This window comes from Erithacus rubecula (assembly GCF_903797595.1).
Source record: "Erithacus rubecula genome assembly, contig: SUPER_Z_unloc_6, whole genome shotgun sequence".
NCBI lineage: Eukaryota > Metazoa > Chordata > Aves > Passeriformes > Muscicapidae > Erithacus > Erithacus rubecula.
The window spans coordinates 1,049,717-1,068,348 of NW_027635650.1; the positions used below are offsets into that span (position 1 = coordinate 1,049,717).

General features: G+C 36.1%; 1 protein-coding gene across 5 annotated transcripts in view; it reads right to left on the reverse strand.

Moving 5' to 3' along the window:
- PTBP3 (polypyrimidine tract binding protein 3) overlaps positions 1 to 18,632 on the reverse strand; it is a 45,271-nt gene that overhangs the window by 9,071 nt on the left and 17,568 nt on the right. For 3 of the 5 annotated variants that reach the window (XM_079331649.1, XM_079331648.1, XM_079331650.1), the window contains exons 5-14: positions 17,736 to 17,882; positions 14,575 to 14,739; positions 11,791 to 11,901; positions 9,465 to 9,639; positions 6,513 to 6,590; positions 5,729 to 5,859; positions 3,127 to 3,160; positions 2,403 to 2,495; positions 1,646 to 1,862; positions 532 to 609 (exon numbers count right to left, since the gene is read on the reverse strand). In XM_079331649.1, coding sequence (XP_079187775.1) covers positions 532 to 609; positions 1,646 to 1,862; positions 2,403 to 2,495; positions 3,127 to 3,160; positions 5,729 to 5,859; positions 6,513 to 6,590; positions 9,465 to 9,639; positions 11,791 to 11,901; positions 14,575 to 14,739; positions 17,736 to 17,882 — 1,229 coding nt within the window. The remainder of the gene's footprint in view (positions 1 to 531; positions 610 to 1,645; positions 1,863 to 2,402; positions 2,496 to 3,126; positions 3,161 to 5,728; positions 5,860 to 6,512; positions 6,591 to 9,464; positions 9,640 to 11,790; positions 11,902 to 14,574; positions 14,740 to 17,735; positions 17,883 to 18,632) is intronic. The other 2 variants (XM_079331651.1, XM_079331652.1) reach the window with 2 other exon arrangements.

Here is an 18,632-nt window from a genome sequence, read left to right on the forward strand (position 1 = left end):
CAAAACTACATAAATTTTGCAAATCTATGGCTTAAAGTCATGTCATTCTTTCATTACACTGGACTTCAAAAAAACAGGTCAAATAAGGCTTGAAGACCTCTAAAAATAATTGCATTGTCCATATAGATAGGACTATTCTACCAGGTATGATTTTACCAGAACAATGCTGCCAACTAACCTTAATCAATGTATATGCATCATCATGGCAGTCATTTTTTATATGGTATTTTACATACACAAAGCTTGTATTTTTTCAAAAAGTGAGCATTTACTTTCCTTAAACTTGTTTACTTTGAACACACATGGAATCTGTCAAAGGCTAGGTATTTTTAGTTTAGTTATGCTAACCCAGTATCCAATATAAAATTTTAAGACTGAAAGTACCATAAAAATTGTGACAGGTGTACCACTTTTTCCTATAGCTATATATGGAATTCTGCCTGTAGTTAGATACATACATAAAGTCACAAAAAAGCAATTAGCTATTTTTCAAGATGAAAGCTTGCTTAGCAATTTTACAAGAGAACTTACTGGAAAAATTTGAAGCCTTTCACAGTAGATCCTTTACTTGTAAAAAGGTTCTTCAAATCATCAACAGTGACAGAAGGCCTAATTGGAAAAAAAAAAAAAACCAACCAAACAAAACAAACTCCCCTCAACTTATAGAAAAGTAGAGTTCGGTAATAATATCAAGATCTCAATTTTGGCTTCTAAACTAGTTTTTGCTGTTTAAATTTAAATATCCATCAACTCAAACTATGTCAACACTCAACCTGAAACACTTGCCTTTTACTCTACATTTTAGTTCATATTGTGCTACAAAAATATTTAAGAAATACCCTATTGTTTTTCATCCAACCCTGTTTCTTTCTCAGTAAAATTCAGGTTACATAAAAATATCCTAAAAGCTTAAGGAATGCATTTCTTCTTGCAATTTGTGAAAGTGCACCTCACATATTTTCAATTTAGAAAGATTTTCATTTTACTCAAAAAGCTGTTTTCAGAGTGTCTTATAATTTCCTTTCTTACTTGGGAAAAATTCCATGGTTTCCTTTTTTCCCTTCCTGCACAGTTGCCCAACAAAAGAAGCCTGTAAAAACTTGTGTTTGGCTGTTACTCTACACACTACTGATAAGATTATAGACATAAAAAAGGTTATTTCAGTCTTAAAGAGCATACTAAATACTATTTTCTTCCTCAGAATTTGCCCTCCACATAAGACATCTGAATTCTGTAAAGAGTGTTCTTTGAAACATGTTAGAATTATTGAAAAATGTATCTATATTAAATAGCAATGTCAATGATGAATTTGTTGTCACATACATTACCTCAAAAAACATGTCTTTAACCTTTGTGAAAATGTGACACATGATTTAATATTTCAAAAACCAAAAGCATACTCTTAAGAAAATGTAAGCTGATCAAAACTCAAAGACGATAATCCTTTCCGTTATCCTCTTTGCTAATGATAAAAATGGGACAGTTAAAGGATTCACTTATTGTTAATTACATACCAGAATGACCCACAGCAGAGTGAATTGTAAAAGCTCAAGGAAAGAAAATCAAAACTTCTGTCAGACTTTTAAATTTGACAACATAACTTAAAAAACATCTTTCCAAGAAGATGACACGTGCAAATACTCACGGAATGTTGGAGAGATGCAGGGTGGCCGATGGAGGAACGATATTTTGGAAGTTCTTAGAGCAGGGATTCTTAAAGCGATGTAAAGGGCTATTGCTATAGTCCTTTGTCAGACCTTTGTCCTCTTGCCCCTCACGAGGAAGTTGAATTGTCTGATATTTTGAAAGAGTAGCATGCATGACCCTTCCATAAAGCCTCTGTCCATTCAGGTAGTTGATAGCTAACCAGTGGAAAAGTAATTTGAACAGGAATTAATGGAGGGGAAGAAAAATCACTTCTCTGAATAGTAATACTGTTTTCTACTTAGTGTCAAATTTCCCATTCTAAATTTAAACTGCAGCTTCCACATCTACCAGGTGGGCTATGTCACAACATTATATTTAAAAATGGTAAAAGGACATAATATAATCTCAGCTCAAATGCCAAAAAAATAGAAAACAACATTTCAATACAGACCAGTTGATTATTCTTAAATAGGTAGATAAAAGATAAATTACAGAAAAGCAATAGAATACATTATTAAAATAAATGACAGGAGAGTTGTATGTTTTAATTCTAATATTTACTAGATTGAGATTGACAGGACTTTTTTTTTTTTTTTCTAAACCACTAAGATATTATCAAAGTTTGCATGTAGTAATGAAGTAAAATGATGAATTTAATTTGTTTATGCTTGTCACTGACAGATGACAAATTCCTCCTTTATAGTAAATTCATGTTAGTTTGAAGCATAACTTATAAATAGCTTATAAATCAATACCTAATTGAGCCTGGGTTGCATCAGCCATCTGAACCAAAGCAATTCCTCTTTTCTTAAACATGATCTTCACACGATGTACATCACCATACACACCTGTGGAAATCCAGAAATGAATTTTTTCCAGAGCATTACTGTGAAAAGCACAAGGCCAAGTCTGTTTCCTTTGACTAACACTAGTGTTACAGAGAATAATCACCTCATTAAACAGGTTGGTTAAAATATTAGTATAAGGAGAGTTTTAAAGTTTGTGTATTATTTTCCAGGGCTCATAAGTGGAGGAAAATCCCCCAGATCCAAGTCATACTACTGCATGTTTATGTTCAGTTTTTAAACAGTGCAATAGCTGTCAAAGTCCTCTTAACCGAGGCATATTAAAATATTATTCTGCCAAACACTGTCCCCTGCAACTAACATACAAACTAATTCTGTACAGCATTTCCTCTGATACAATCTCTGGTTTTTTCATCTTACTTTGCTTTCCCATTTTTTGTAGTAAACAAATTGGACCCCACACCATAATTCTTCTGACACTAACAGTTTTTCCATTTTGGCATCTGTGGCTTTTAAGTCTTGACTCAACTTACTGCCATTTTAAAACCATTGCATTCACTCAGTGCATTTCCTGGACGTGCACAGAGCAATGGAATTTCAATTAACCAGCGTGAGTCAAATAAAAAGAACTACTAGCCCTGTGGTTTGTCAAGGTATATTTGACATATCTTACCAAATAGGATGAAAAGTCCATAAGGTGTGATGGCCTGTTTAAATGATAAAATGAGTACATTATTTCTAAAGCCATGCAATTAAAGACATCTATTCCGTAAGTGCATGGGTAAACAAAAAGAACGGAAGAGATACTAATAAATAAACCTGTCTCTCCAAAAGCCATTCCCTGCAATAATCACAGTGTATGGCACTCTTGTTAATACACATTTGCTATGCACATGTAAAATACATAAACAAGCAAACACTTCAGCTCAAGCATTTTCATCATTCGAGTCATTCTGTCATGCTGAAGCTATTAATTTTTTAAGTAGCTTCATTATTTGACCTTATCCTTTCTAAGCTAGAAGCCCATCCCCTGAAAAAAATGAAAGGTATTTGTTAAATTAAAAATAAAGCATTAAAGAACTCCTTTGTATGTTGTAAACAACAAGACAATATCAAGAAAACTAAACTAAATTGCTTCAAAATGTGTTTGCTTTGTCATCAGTTTTGTCCCCATCCCTCTACATGGCTATGATATTCTAAAGGGAGACACTGAGAATTTAACTGCTTATGTATGGAGCACACAGAAAGTGGCATTTAAAGTGCATTCAATTAGAAGCTATAAACAAAGCTAAATATTGATAAAGAAATTATTTTTCTTCAGTGATTCTCAATTAAATTCTTCTCTGCCAGATACCAAAGATGATAATTGACAATCTAATGCAGCCAACATTTTTTCAACTGAGGCAAAGGTTTTGCCACTAATGAGTGTGTATCAGAAGCACTACTTACACTCCCTAGCCCTACTCCTTCTCAACACAACTTTTCAAATGTGTACCGAACATACCTAAATTATTCAAAAATAGAAGACATTGCAGCCTAGTGAAAGACCACACCCCTCTATCACCAGCATTTAGTGGCAGAGAATAATTACTACCAATGTAAAATTTAACTTAGTCAAGAGTCTATTCTTCTGGCAAAATATTTTAATTCAGGATGGAGATTTCTGCTCTTGAAACAAAATTTCTTATTCAACTGAAACCTCAATATTTCTACTTAAAAAAGCAGGGTGGGGGGAGAACAAAAGACAAAACCAGATAATTTGAAAGTCATGAAGGAATATTTAAATGCACACTGAAATCCTGAAACAGGAGAGAAATATGAACTGAAATAAGGTCAACCACATTTTTTATACAGAGAAAAAAAAAAATGGAGTGACAGGAGTCAGACAGCCAGTACTGAAGGACAAGTGTTACAGAACTGCCAAGAAACATATTTCCAATAATTAATGCTATAGTACATTCTTATTTTAATCCTTTTAAGAAGTTGAGCATTACTTAATACATTTATATTGTATCATACATTACAGCACTAAGTTCTACAAGAAATCTTAGCTATTATCTGTACTTTGTAAATCAATGTCCTAAAAAGAGTTCTGACCTATGCTTCACATGTGCTTATTCCTAAGAGTCAAATTCCTTTCAAATTCAGAAAATCATCTCAAATAGTCAGCTGCAGAAAGCACATCCAGCACATCATCAGAAAGTCACTGATATATTTAAAAAATCAAAGAAAAAGTGACTTGTCTTACAGCCCTATCTACAGCTGGGTTTTTGATGCTTACTGTGACTTTTGCTCTTAGTAAGAAAACAGAAAAAGAACAATTGCTTAAAGAAACTGGTGAACAGATTTTTAAACCTCAGAATACGAAATGAAACTTCAATTGTGTCAACAAATCCTAACAGTTTTACAGTTAAGGAAATATATTGAATGTGTGTAACAAGAATTTTACATTGCTGCAATAGGACTGCTTATCAACAGCCAAAAACAATTGTGTTTGAAGTCATGGCCCTGGTAAATTCTGATTTTAATTTTTTAAGAATATGTATATTCCTTTGAATTGAGCACTGATCAGTGTTCGAACAACATGAGTAATATTATAGACTAGCCTATGTCATTTCCATTACAAAAATGACTTTCCAAGTTGTCCTTAGTAATTTATGCCACCATATGAAAAAGCATCGGTGTGGTACTAGGAACACTGAACATGGGTACTTATTAACTTTTAAAAATAAATGTAGAGTGATGTCAATAACAATGTATCTGTGTTCTTTTGCTTCAATATTGAAAAAGTTGCAAAACTAGAAAGATCCTACAGGTGTCTAGAAAGATACTTGATTTGGCATGCTTCCATTCCGTTTTCTGTTCCCTCCTTTCCATTTAATTCCTTGGTTTTTACCCAATGTAAGGAAATATCCTTTGCCTTTACAGATAAAACAATACACAAAGGAATCATACTAAGAGTGACACCAGTAAATTATCATATGCACGTTGTTTACATCTTCAAGCATTTCTTATATTTGACCACAGACTCTCTCTAATTACTAGCTACATTGCTAACATAGGGTTACTACAGTAAATTGTGCTATAAAGTTTTCACTGATGACTGGAGTTTTTAAACCTCAGCAATATTGCCAACTACCTTAAAATATAGGTATCCTTTTTTAATATTATCAGCATAGAGAATTTCTATTATTCCTTCAGCTAATGCAAGTTTGCAAGGATTCTGGCAGGTGGTACAAAGTAACACTTGCATCAGTTCCACCAATCAAACTTACTTCAGAGTTGAGGTTGCTGACTAGTAAAACTGAGTTTCCTGGAATACCAGGAATAGCCATGTGTGCAGGCGCTGCTGATGTGGTGACCGTAAGAGGACCAAGTGCTCCAGGAACAGGTGGAACAGAAGGACCTAGAGAGGTATAAATAGCATCGCTTGACATCTCAAAGTAGAAAAGAAAGAATACACAAGCAGGTTATATTTGGCAAAAACATCAATGTTCAATTGAAAAATATTTTTAAGGAATATAGTTATTACTAGTAACTGACCAATAAAGCATGAAGGACTCCTTTTCAGAGAAAAAAGAAACACTCAGGTACACAAACAGACTCAAACAAAAGGGGACATAAATTGCAGCCCAAGAACATATAAAAGTAATTCAGCACACAAATTTAGCCTGTGCTAGAAATGAAAAGATCATAGTCTTAAAAAAGTATCTATTTTTCACCTGATAACCAGAAAAGGGGAGGCTTCCCTTTATTTACTTTGAATGCCTTAGCAGTTTTATGATTCGGAAAAAAACAAATGCTTCATTTCTTCTCTTGCAGGTAATCTTGATCATGGCATTTAGGTTCTTTGCTTATTAACAATAAGCTACATCACTATATGGCTTTTTATTACAGAAACTTCTTTTATTGAGTACATATATGAGAAAGAATTGCAATTACTCAAATTAATACTGTGTTCTGATTGCTATATTTTAAAACAAATGGCTCTGAACAGATGTATTCAGATGGGGCACTAGCCATAACTACAAGCACCACATATTTAGAAAACAAACTTACCTGCTCCCTGAGGAAAGCCCAGAGGTGGGGCAAACCCAGGTGGCCCTGTATATGATGGAAAGATGGTACTTTGGGTGGCTAGAGAGAACAGACATAGTTTTAAAAACATATTTTAAAAGTTTTAGAAAACAGAAGAGATTTCATTCAGCAATAAGAATCAGCTACCAGTGCTGCTGTTTTGACCTTAATTGTGACTCCAGATGTTTACAAACTCCCATTGAAGTCCAAGATTCTATGTTTCACAAAGACAATTTTCAGCCATTTTTGAAGGCAAATATTCTAGCCAGCCTCAACATTCCTCTCTAAAATGAAGTCAGGGCAAAATGTAAATTAGAGAAGTTTAAAACAGAAAGCACAGCTGCAATTACTATCCATAAAATAGTTAATATTCACACAATAGACATATATTCTAGAAATTTTCTGCAAGTAAATACAGTCAAAGATGTCGTGCAATGATGAGGTACAGCTCCTGAATACTAAGATCAGTATATGATAATCAAACTTCTACAGCTAATCTGAGGTTCTAAGTTTTACTAGCTGCTGAAATGCATAAAGCACACACATTCTGCATTTTAAAGAGATGTACTTTCCAAGTTTGTGCAACTTTATAAATAACCACTGTTTTTTATAGTTCCCCTGGAAATCACAAGCATTTGGAATGGCAATATATGGGGAGTCCCAGCATGAAAGATAGCTCAGTGATTTTCACACTAGTATGTGGAGTTAAGTACCCAGGATAGCATACAAGGCTGTCTTCTAAGCAGTTAGATAGTTAGTTGGTTAGATATGTCTTACTACTCAGAGCTCCACATCACTGACTAAAACAGAGCTACTAGCAAATGATTATTGATAGGGATAATACAATATCAAAAGAAGTATCTATTATGAATTACAAAAAGAAATGGAACAGACACCACAAATCAAGTATTCATGAATACTGCATCACATTTCACCTCCTCTTATCTGTGGCAACGAAGTGTCTTTCATACAAAAAAACTGAACACATTTATCACACCAAAGCAGTAAGTACATTCTTGACATTATACTAGTATTCCAGCAATATAGTTATTAATCACTTATTCACAATCCAAAAACGGTAATGGAAACATTAATGAAGAAATAGATCAAGAACTTGTATTCTGCCAAATAAGACCTGCATGTTGCACCCTGATACCAAAATCAGGAACGTAAAAACTGTCAAACTGAGCTAATGCAGAATGACCTGGAATTCTTTCGGTTTTTTGTTTTGTTGTTTTGGGTTTTTTTTTTAATTTGTTTGATTCAAGGCTTTCAGCCTAGCTTTCTAAGCAAGCCAATTAATGTATTTCTGCTCACTGATGCAAGAACCCTTTAAACGTAAAATATGCACAAAATTTTTTGTTAACAGTGCAGTACCTTTTCTACAAAAAGCAAGAGAGAATTAAAGAAAAAAGAGAAGAAAAAAAGTGTGAAGAGCAGTTCAGTTGTGCTATTAAGATAACTTCAACTCTATAATAAAAATCAAATGTATTATTCTGATAGTTACCAGCTTTTCCTTTTAATTCTGCACCAAAACTACATCCACTAGTAATAAGAGACAGTGGAAATATGTGACTAGAATATCTTTTCCTCATCTGTAATTAAGCCTCTCAAAATATGCTAATGGAAATATGTGTATATTCCCACCAGTGACAGAAAGGCCAGGAAACATGCTTCTCCCTGTCTACAACTATTTTTTATTGGTTTTTTAAAATATCTCTGCAGCTGCTTCACTGTGATGCACATAGACAAATTTTAGTACAGACATCAAACTATTCCAGCACTTCTCACTCTTACAGTAAAATACAACAAGGCACTTAAAAATGAGAAGCTTGGAAGAGTAAAGGGGAAGATAGGAAGAAGTGTTCATGTGTTATTCTCAAAAAGCATAGTTATTTCTGCCCTACAAGCAAGTTCAGAAATAAACTACTCTAATTGCACTCCCACTGACATTTCAAATAGTGCAAGTCTAATTGATTAGAATGTATTAGACCTGTAAAAGCACATCTCTATAATGCTGCATGGCAAATTCCACCATCGTCCTCTGCCCCAGACTGTAAAGACAGTTGTCCATTACATAAAGATCCAAGGCCTGTGTTTGAGGGGAGCAAAATCAAGAAAGTACTGAGTGCAACTCAGTTTCTTATTCTAATCCAAATTAACTCAACTATCCAAAAAATTCAAACCAAACCCAGTATTTGCCCTAGCTGCCACAGAAAAGCAAAGGAAGATAGGGAATCATTCTCCCACACATTTTACTGTGTTAATCAATTGGACAGCACTTAATACTTATTCAACAGCTAAGACAGTTCTTAGCTGTGTATTATTGCCAATGGTTGTCATTAGAAAGAAAAATAGCTAAAATTGCTCAAATTGTGTTGTGAGCATTTTTCCAGTGTCACTTCAAGCAGACACTGTCTCCTCTACACCAAAATAACTTCTAATATTTAAGAAAATTTTGTTAATTTTGTATTTTAGAAGATGAGTACAGACATACATAAATAACTGTAGAATTTTAGATTTTCTTACAGTTTTGTTTCCTGCAGTACTCAATTATCCAAAAATATCAACAAATGAAATCTAATACCCTTAAAACACTTATTTTCAAGCAGATTCAGGCATCCAGTGTCAATTTGTGATGACTTCCATTCTGATATGCAATATTTACTACATTACCAATATCAATGATACCATCTCACAGCATATTAGTAATAATTTGTAGTTTTTTTACAACACTTTAAATTTGCCCACGAGTAGTCCTTGTTTCAGATATTCATTTACCATGACTTGGACTTCACGCCTTCCATACAAATTTTACTGGACATAAATATGTGAGCAAAATGTACCCTTCTATGAATCTGATATGAAGCCAGAGCATAAATGCTTAATTATGATCTCAGTGTGTATTTAGCACTAGAAGTGAAGGTTTCTTACCAAAGGGAGTAGATAAGGATGTCTCCACGGTTCGTTGGCCATCACCAAAAGGAAGGTCAATGCGAGTGAAATCCCTACTTTTCTCATTGTTGTACTTCACTGTTAGGTTAGTTAACTTGGAGAAATCAATACGCAGAGTGCAGCATCCAGTGTAGATACTACAGCCATCTAGCGACTGAATAAAAATAATTACATTTTCAGAGATAAAACACATCATGGCAGCCACCACTGTAAGTTTATATTATTATTGCAGCCTTTCACTACTTGAAGGTAAGATCAGGACAGATCTTTTCGTAGGGCAGGTTGGTCATAAGACAAAGAGTAATAGTTTTGAACTGGGAGGGTTGATGTGGATGAGCTATATGGAAGAATTTTTTACAATGACTGTAATGAAACATTGGCACAGGCTGGCCTGAGAGGAAGTTGATGCCCATTGGACAGGGCTCTGAGCAAACTGATCTAGTTAAAGTTACCCTGCTCACCCCAGGGGATGGGACTGGATGACCTTTATAGGTGCTTCCAATCAAAACCATTCCACCACCATTCAGTTTACACCTTGCAATTGTATCCAAAGAGTAATTCACCTTCTGGTATTAAGCTTTCTTTTTAAATACAAAGTAGACAATTATGCTGCCACTATCCTTACCGAAACATCTTATGTAGAGTTCTACTGTAATCCACTAGTTAGCATTGTATCACCTTGTGCAAATTGGACAAAACATAGCTTCAAGCATGACTTAACTTCCTATGTTTCTAACCTTACTTCTCTCCCACTGAACATACAATATCAGATGTCAATAGGAATATTAATTCAGAAACTTTAACTGTATTAGTAATACCAATTTGGAAATTTTAACTATATGAGCTGGCCCTTACATGAGGAACTCTAATGAATCAGCCTCTGATGCACAAGTCCTATGAGGAGTGCTGGAAGGAGCTGGCGTTGTCTGCCCTGAAGGAGTTTCAGGAGAGACCTTATTGCCTGAAAGGAAGCTGTAGCAACATAGAGGTCTGTCTCTTCTCCCATGTAACAAGTGACATGACAAGAGGAAATGGGCTCATGTTCTGTGAGGGGAGTTTAGACTAAGTATTAAGAACAATTTCTTCATCAAAAGGTTAACAGGCATTGGAACAGCCAGGTGGTGAAGGTTTTAAATACCATCCCTGAAGGTATTTAAAAGATGTGCAGATGTTGTGCTTCAGGACATGGTTTAGAAGTGAACTTGGTAGCATTAGGTTTATAATTGGATTCAATGACCTTAAGGGTATTTTCCAATATAAGCCCTCAAATTGGTCATATCTTCAAGTGAAACCACAGAACAGACAGATCCTGTGCCCAAGAACATCCAAAATGGCGCGTAATTGTTGTGGGTGATGCCCTGCTGCAGTGAAAAGAGACACCCATCTGCTGAATTGACCATCGGTCTAGAAAGGTATCCAGTCTGCCTCCCTGGGACTTAAATTACAGGTTTCATGTAAAGATTGCTAAGGCTTTTCTACACATCTGACTATTTATTACCTCCTGCTCCCTTTATACGAGAAGTAAAGATGAGTTGGATGAAGGGGCAGAGGCCTCCTCAGCAATTTCACTGACAACACACAGCTGGGAACAGTGGCTGATACCCCAGAGGAATGTGTTGCCCTTCAGAAGGACCTCAACAGGCTGGAGAGAAGGGCAGAGAGGAACCTTCTGAAATTCAGCAAAGGCAAATACAGAGCATAGACTGGGGCCTGACCTGCTGGAAAGCAGCTCTACAGAGAAGGAGCTGGGGATCCTGGTGGACCACAAGATGCCTGTGAGCCAGCAAACTGTCCTTGTGGCCAAGAAGGCCATGGCATCATGGGCTGCATTGAGGAGCAGTGCCAGCAGGTCAAGGGAGGTGATCCTGCCCCTCTACTCAGCACTGGTCAGGCCACATTCAGAGCGCTGTGTTCCGTTGTGGGCCCTCAGCCTAAAAGAGACATGGAGCTCTCGGAATGGGTCCAGTGTAGACCTACGAAGGGGATTAAGCAATTGGAGCATCTCTTTCACAAGTAAAAGATGAGGTAGCTTGGCCTGTTCAGCCTCAAGAAAATCAAGGATTTTCATTTTGAAAGACTCATGCAGGCCTTATATGCTATACATTCGTTTGCAGTTGATGATAGAGTGCTGTCCTATTAACTAAAGAGATATGTCAAAGTTATTAATGTGCAACAAGAGTGTTAGAATTAGGAGAAACCACAAAGTTAACTGTCAAAATATTCTGAATGGTTCCCCTATCCCTAAGCAGGGAAATCCCTCCCATCAAACAAACAAACAAAATCAAGCTGAATATACTATACTTACCATTTTGGCATAATATGCATTCATTGCATCAGCATATTGGAGCAGAGCTTGAAACTGATTATTCTTATGGAACATGACAATCTTCAGGACAAAGCCAAATTTAGAGAAAATCTGTTAGGGAAAAAACACAGGCTTTAAGAAACAGTGAATAATTCATGCACACTAAAACTAGCATTTAATATTACAAATACATTTCTCAAAAATATTTCTGTTGTGAGAGCTGAACAAAAATTATGTGAACTCAGAATTTCATTTCTGGTAAAAAAAAAAAAAATTCAAGGAAGGCAACAAAAGATGAGAAAATAGGATAAAATTTCCTTAAAGAATTAGCAATGTCTAATCAATTAAGAAAAGGGAAGGACAGTCCAAACAGGTATTTGTCCAGTGTCTGCAGATAAACTGTGGGTAATAAATCAGAGTTGAGGTTTTAGAAATGGACTTCACAAGTCAGAATCAGAGAACACACTGAAAGGGATCCATAAGGATCATCAATTGAGTCCAGCTCCCAGGGCTACACAGGACACCCCAAGAGTCACACCATGTGCCTAAGAGCATTGTCCAAAGGCTTTTTTAACTCTGTAATGCTTGGTGCTGTGATCACTTCTCTGGAAAGCCAGTTCCAGAGCCCAACACCCTCTGGGTGGAAAACCTTCTCCAACCCAACTAAAATATGCCTCAACTCAGTTTCATGCCATTTCCCCAAGTCCTGTCACTGGTCACAACACTGAAGAGATCAGCACCTGCTGTTCTCACTTTCTCTCTGAGAAGTTGTAACTGCAGTGAGGTCTCTCCTCAGTCTCCTCCAGGCTGAAAAGACCAAGTGTCCTCAGCCACTCTCCATAAGGCTTCCTCTCCAGATCTTGTATGCTGCTGACTCATATTCAACTTGCCATTGACCAGGCCATGCGGTCCCCTTCCGCAGCACTGCTCTCCAGCCTCTTGTTCTCTAGCTTACAATAATGTTCCCCTTCCCCGTTCCAAGCTAGTTTAAAGATCTGTCAACAAGCCCCACTAGCTCCTACAGTAGAATCCTTTTTCCCCCCTGAGTGAAAAAGGTGCGTCACATCAGGTGTCCATGGAACAGGTGTTGAAAAGATTATCCCATGGTCAAGAACCCCAAAATTTATTCAAGTACACTACGGAGCCACGTGTTGACCTGATGGATCTGTCTATTTCTAACAATATTATTCCTTATTACTGAAAGTCAGTTGAGATGGGACCTGCAAACTGCATTTCAAGTTATCCACCTTTATGTTCTGTACATTAGACAAATTCTGCAAATCTACTGAACAAAAATATAACACTGAATTTTCAGCTCATGATAAATATTTTAAGGTGAACTGGGGTTTTAAAAAAGTTAATTTCTTGACAAGCAAGACAACTTGCAAAATACAATCCAAGTATGAGATAGCAGCTTGCCTACTAGTGTGCCATAAGACACTATACTTGTCAGTAAAAATACTCATTTCCATTAACCTTACCACACAAAGCTAGATTGTAGCTATTGGGCACAAAGTGCTGCTTTAATTAGAGGAGATGGTCCCCAATTAAGAACTCCAAATAAGATCCTTTTCCAAACACTGCTAAATTTTCAAGACATATTGGAAAAGTAGTTGAGTGAGAGCAATTCAAATACTGAAAACGCAATTGTGCTGCCCTGAAGTAGACTAAAATCAAATGAAAGTAAATTAATATAAACTTCCTCTTTGCTGCTGCGTTCTTAGAACTAATACAGCTACCATAACCACAGGAGCTTGTTCCAAGGTTATTCTGAATGCAATAATAATCCTAAGCAGCTGACATAGTATTTGCACAGGTTCAGTAATGAGTGAGCAACACTCAAAGACGCATAAGAAGGTTGGATCAGGCAAATCACCACATCTAAGTGACAATTAATATATACACTAGTTAATCAACATCATGGAGAGGAGATACAGAGAAACATAAATTTTAAGAGGTAAGAGTAAAAACAGTGTGTTGCTAAAAACAACTATTGATCTTAGCAGAGCAGGAAAAGAATCTTCCAGGACTGTGGGTTCCTACAAAATCATCCCAGTTAATCTAAATTGTATTATTTAAGCAACTTAAATGTGGGGCATGGTTTTTACTGCATAAATTTTACTAATTACAAAGCTTCAAGTATGAAAAGCTTTGCAATATTTGTAAAGTTTCAACAAATCCTTTGGATGCAAAGACATAGTCTCAAAGTTACTCTTTTAAACTTAGAGCTTTCAACAGCACAGCACAAACACCTAGCAGGTTACAGTAATGTCTTTCATAACTACAGCCTACCATTATGCTAAGCTTTCAGAGGTAGTCAAATGTGATTCCAAAGATGAACAACCAAAAACATTTGTCCAAGAAATTTGCATATTACATCACTTGCACTGGGGTATAAAAGTGAACATAAAACCCTATATATAAAGCAAACTACAAAGTTGTTCACAAGAAAAGGTGCTAAAATATGGATTCACAAGTTCATAACATTCAATATTTCACTATCTGATCATAAAGCAGAATTAATAGTTCAAGTTTGTTGCTGCTTCCACAGCAAAGAACTAAACAAGACAACATAGAAATCTGAGTACTGAAGCCCTGTTTACTTGAATTTCATTTATGTAGAACTACTTCAAACCTTGATCCCCAAATGCAGGAAATTATTTTAAAGAGACAGTCCTCACTCAGAAGATTCAGGAAACACAGGTACTTTTAAAAAATACATTAATGGATTTACAGTAACAACATTTGAACAGATTGTGACTGTTTTTAAGCAATCCTCATTACCTGACACAGCACGTCTAAAGTGACAGGGTAACAAACATTTTCAATAACGATTCGAAGAACAGAACCATGACTTGGAAGGACCCCACCTTCAGCAGCAAGAGCATTTGTTATACCCACGTTTCCGTGCTGCACAGCATTCACACCTTGCAATGCAGCTTGGGGTCTCTGAAATTAAGTCATAGCAGAGAGCATGGTTATTTTATATACAAATTATTCATACTGAAATGAAGTTCTCCTAAATGAAACTGTCATAAAACATAACTTCAAAAAGCGTATTTCCTTTATATTATTGATTCAAATCCCACATTAATAAATAAATCCTAACTCTCTTTTTCCATGCTCCTCCCTTACAACTAGCCAGTGCAATTCACAGAATTACCACTATTTTTTTTGTTAAACTGCTACTGCTTTGCAATGTCCAAAATTTTTTTTGATTCAGTAAACCATTGCCTTCTAGACATTTTTCCAGCAAAATTATTAATGACAATATTGATGACAATATTGTAATATTGTGATAGTTTAACAACCACTCAGCATACCAAAAATATTTGCTCTGCTTTACTAGGATTTCATTCTCTTCAGAAACTAAGATGGGAATAAGCTTAAAAGGTGCCCACCTTACTCTTCCTTCAGAGCAAAGTGAACAACCACAAAAAATAGGTTCAAATCTCACTCCTTGAATGAGACTTCTGTGATTACACAAGTCTCTTCACTGGCTTTTCATGGGCTTTCCCCAAAAGGGCCTTCATACCTCCTGTGAGTAGTAGGATTGTGGAGAAATGTTCATTTCCAAATGCAGTATTGTGACCTGAAGTCATGTCTCAGCTACATTATTTCTTTGGAAAATAGATTAAAGCACATGGCACATGTTACTTAGTCTCAGAAAAACATAAATAATACAATAATAATCTGCACTTCAGGGCTCAGCCTAGAGACTAGGACAGTATCAATATTCAGCTGCTCTACTAATGTCTCTTTAAAATTTAGATTAAACTCAAATATAAGTGCCAAACAGCTTATTTTTAAAAGTAGACAATGCTATTATAGAAGACAGCAAGTGCCATATACCAAATTGAAAACACTCAGAGACCGGAGGAGTGTTATTTGCATATATATATATATGTACACACACATATACTTTTCCTGAAGCTGTTATGCAAACTACATCCTTAACAAAAATCTTATTATTTATTTGGTTTTGCAGATAACAAACCAATCCAGCAATCTTAGATGAGGAAAGAAACAAACAATATTTACCAGACTGACATGTTTGCAAGACTTCGGTGAGTTTTGTGTCAGCATAAATGAATGATTTATGCCCAAATCACTACTGTCAACATTCTTACAGAGAAAAAAAAATATCACTATATGCATATATCACAGTATATAACTTATGTATCTGAATGGGAGATCAACTGAAATTCATCCAGGAATCAAAATCCAGTATTAACCCCTAGGGTACTCTGTCAATGACTGGACCCCAGCTTTATGTCACTGGTCACAACCATTTTAGCCTTTCAAATCACCTCACAGCTCACTTAACTAGACTGCATTAGTCAGTTTATAAATTGGGATATTACTGGAAACAAAACTGAAAGCCTTGCCAAAGTCAAGATAAACAATATCCTCTTGTCTTGTCCTCCAATCCAGTCATCTGGCAATAAAAGGCTATCACATTGGTCAGGCATAACATCCTTTAAAAAAACCTGTGCTTGACGATAACTACCACTTTCTTCTCCTTAGAATGTCTGGAGACAGTTTCCAGAATGAGTTGCTCCATTCCTTACCCAGGGACCAAAATAAGGCTGATCAAGCAGTGGTTGCCCAGATCTTTTTCTACTTCCTCATCTTTCCTTGTCTTTCCTCAAGATAGGAGGAGGGAAGGATTTTCTTTTTTGTAGTCCCCAGTAATTTTTACAACCGCCACAACATTTTCAAGATTGTACGGTGGCATTGCAATGATATCAATCTGCTCCCTCAGCATTCAAAACTGTATCTTAATGGGCCATGGACTTTTTGTCTATCCAATTAGTTTAAATGTTCTCTAATGTGATTCTACTCTATTTCATCAAGACTTCTCACTGTTCCTATGCGCTTGGTAAAAACAAAGGCAAATCTTAACCAAGAAAGGCTGCTGAGAAGTTCTCAGTAAATCAGCCTTTTCCACCTTCTTTGTCCCTGCCCCATTCAGCAGCAGGTCTACATATTTAAAAAAAACAAAAAAAAAATCTCACTTCTACTGCTGATACACTTCAAGTAACCAAACCTGCTGCTTTTCACACTTTTCACATCTGTCATCAGAAACATGATTCAATACTCCATGTCGCCTTTGATTTTCCTAACCATATCCCTGCCTGTTCACATAATGCTCTATAATCCTCTTGGGGCACCTGTTCATGATTCCAACTTTTCTATGCCCAGTCAGGAGATCCTTGTTCATATAAGCAGTCCTCCTGCCACCTTCACCTGATGTCATGGCCATCATGATGAACTAATTTTGAACTTGAGCTCTTCCACAATAATTTTACAGATATTGAGAAACCTCTGCTTGTAAGAAGTTATTGAAATCATATATATCAGGATTTGTCTACTGGTATAGTGAAGAGTAACCTGTTTATTTACTAGTGTTGTGGTTTTACCCCGGTATGCAGCAAAGTGCCACAAAACTGCTCAGTCACTTTCCCTAAGCACAAGGGGAGAGGGAATTGGAAGAGTGGAATTGAGAAAACTCAGTTTTCAGTTACATGGGTTCACTTACAGACAGTTGAAGAGGCAAAGCAAAAGCTGCATGTGCAATTAAGGCAAAACTAAGTGTTTAAATACCTCCCCCATTGGCAGAGAGGTGTTTAAATATTTCCAAGAAAGTAGGAACTTCATTGAGCATAACAACTACTTGGAAAGAAAAAGACCACGACTCTGAACATCCCTTCCTCACCATCCTTCCCCCAGCTTTCAGTGTTGAGCCCTACATCATTACGGTGTGGGACATCCCTTGGGTAAGTTGGGATCAACTGTCCTAGTTGAGACCCTTTCCATCTTCTTGTGCACTCTCGCTGGCAGGACAATGTGAGAAGCAGAAAAGGCCTTAATACTTCCTGTATTAATACGTGCATTCACAACTCACACAATTATATCCTGATAAATGGAAATATTGTACTTACAATCTGATTATGTTGATTGTCAGTCTTAAGTTCCTTGTAATTTGAATACTGAATATAAACTGGTTGATTGTGGAGGTGGGGAGGAGCAGGAGTGTAGCAGTTCACCATAGAAACAGCAGCATCTATGGAGGCCATTTCCAAAAATGCCTGCAACCAATAAATAGCTGATTTCAATGCTGTTTTTGTTTACAAGAGAGAAAAAAAGCATCATTTTTTCCCAATTCCACTCCCACTAGAAAAAGATTACGTGCAAGTACAATACAGATTTTTTTCAGCATTAGAATGCATTTGTGTGTGCACACTTATGGGGCTGTTTTATTCAATTTGTGCATTTTCTTAGAGAGTTTTACATTGTAAGTACACTACGTCACTTAAGATGACGTGAAATAAGTATGACATAAGGGAAACAACACGGCTAAAAGTACCACACGGCTAAATAATTTGTTAAATTCCTGAAACCAAGCACTATTACCTAGATAGCTGATAGGGATACTGACTGAAAACGCTGGAACAGAACATTAAGCAACCATCAGTTTATGCCCTTTATTAATCCAGCTCAGTACTGCAGACAATTTTTTTAACGAACCTTTACTATTTTCAAGATTTCTTGTTTCTTCATGATAAACTATTCTGTCACATCTAGCAGGATTAAACAGATGTCAAAAAATTAAAATGCAAGTTAGTAACTTAAGTAGGCAGGCTCTTTGAAGACATGTTCCTGATTACCTGTATGTTCTCACAAAGTAGATACAATGTTTAGCAATATTTTCAACAAATTTCTAGTTCATTATTTAATCCAAAAGCATATTAAAAGTTTAAAATAAATTTCAAAACATCCTTTCATACTTAAAAATATTAAAATCTTCTGCTATCAATGAAATATTTTGACATTGTTGC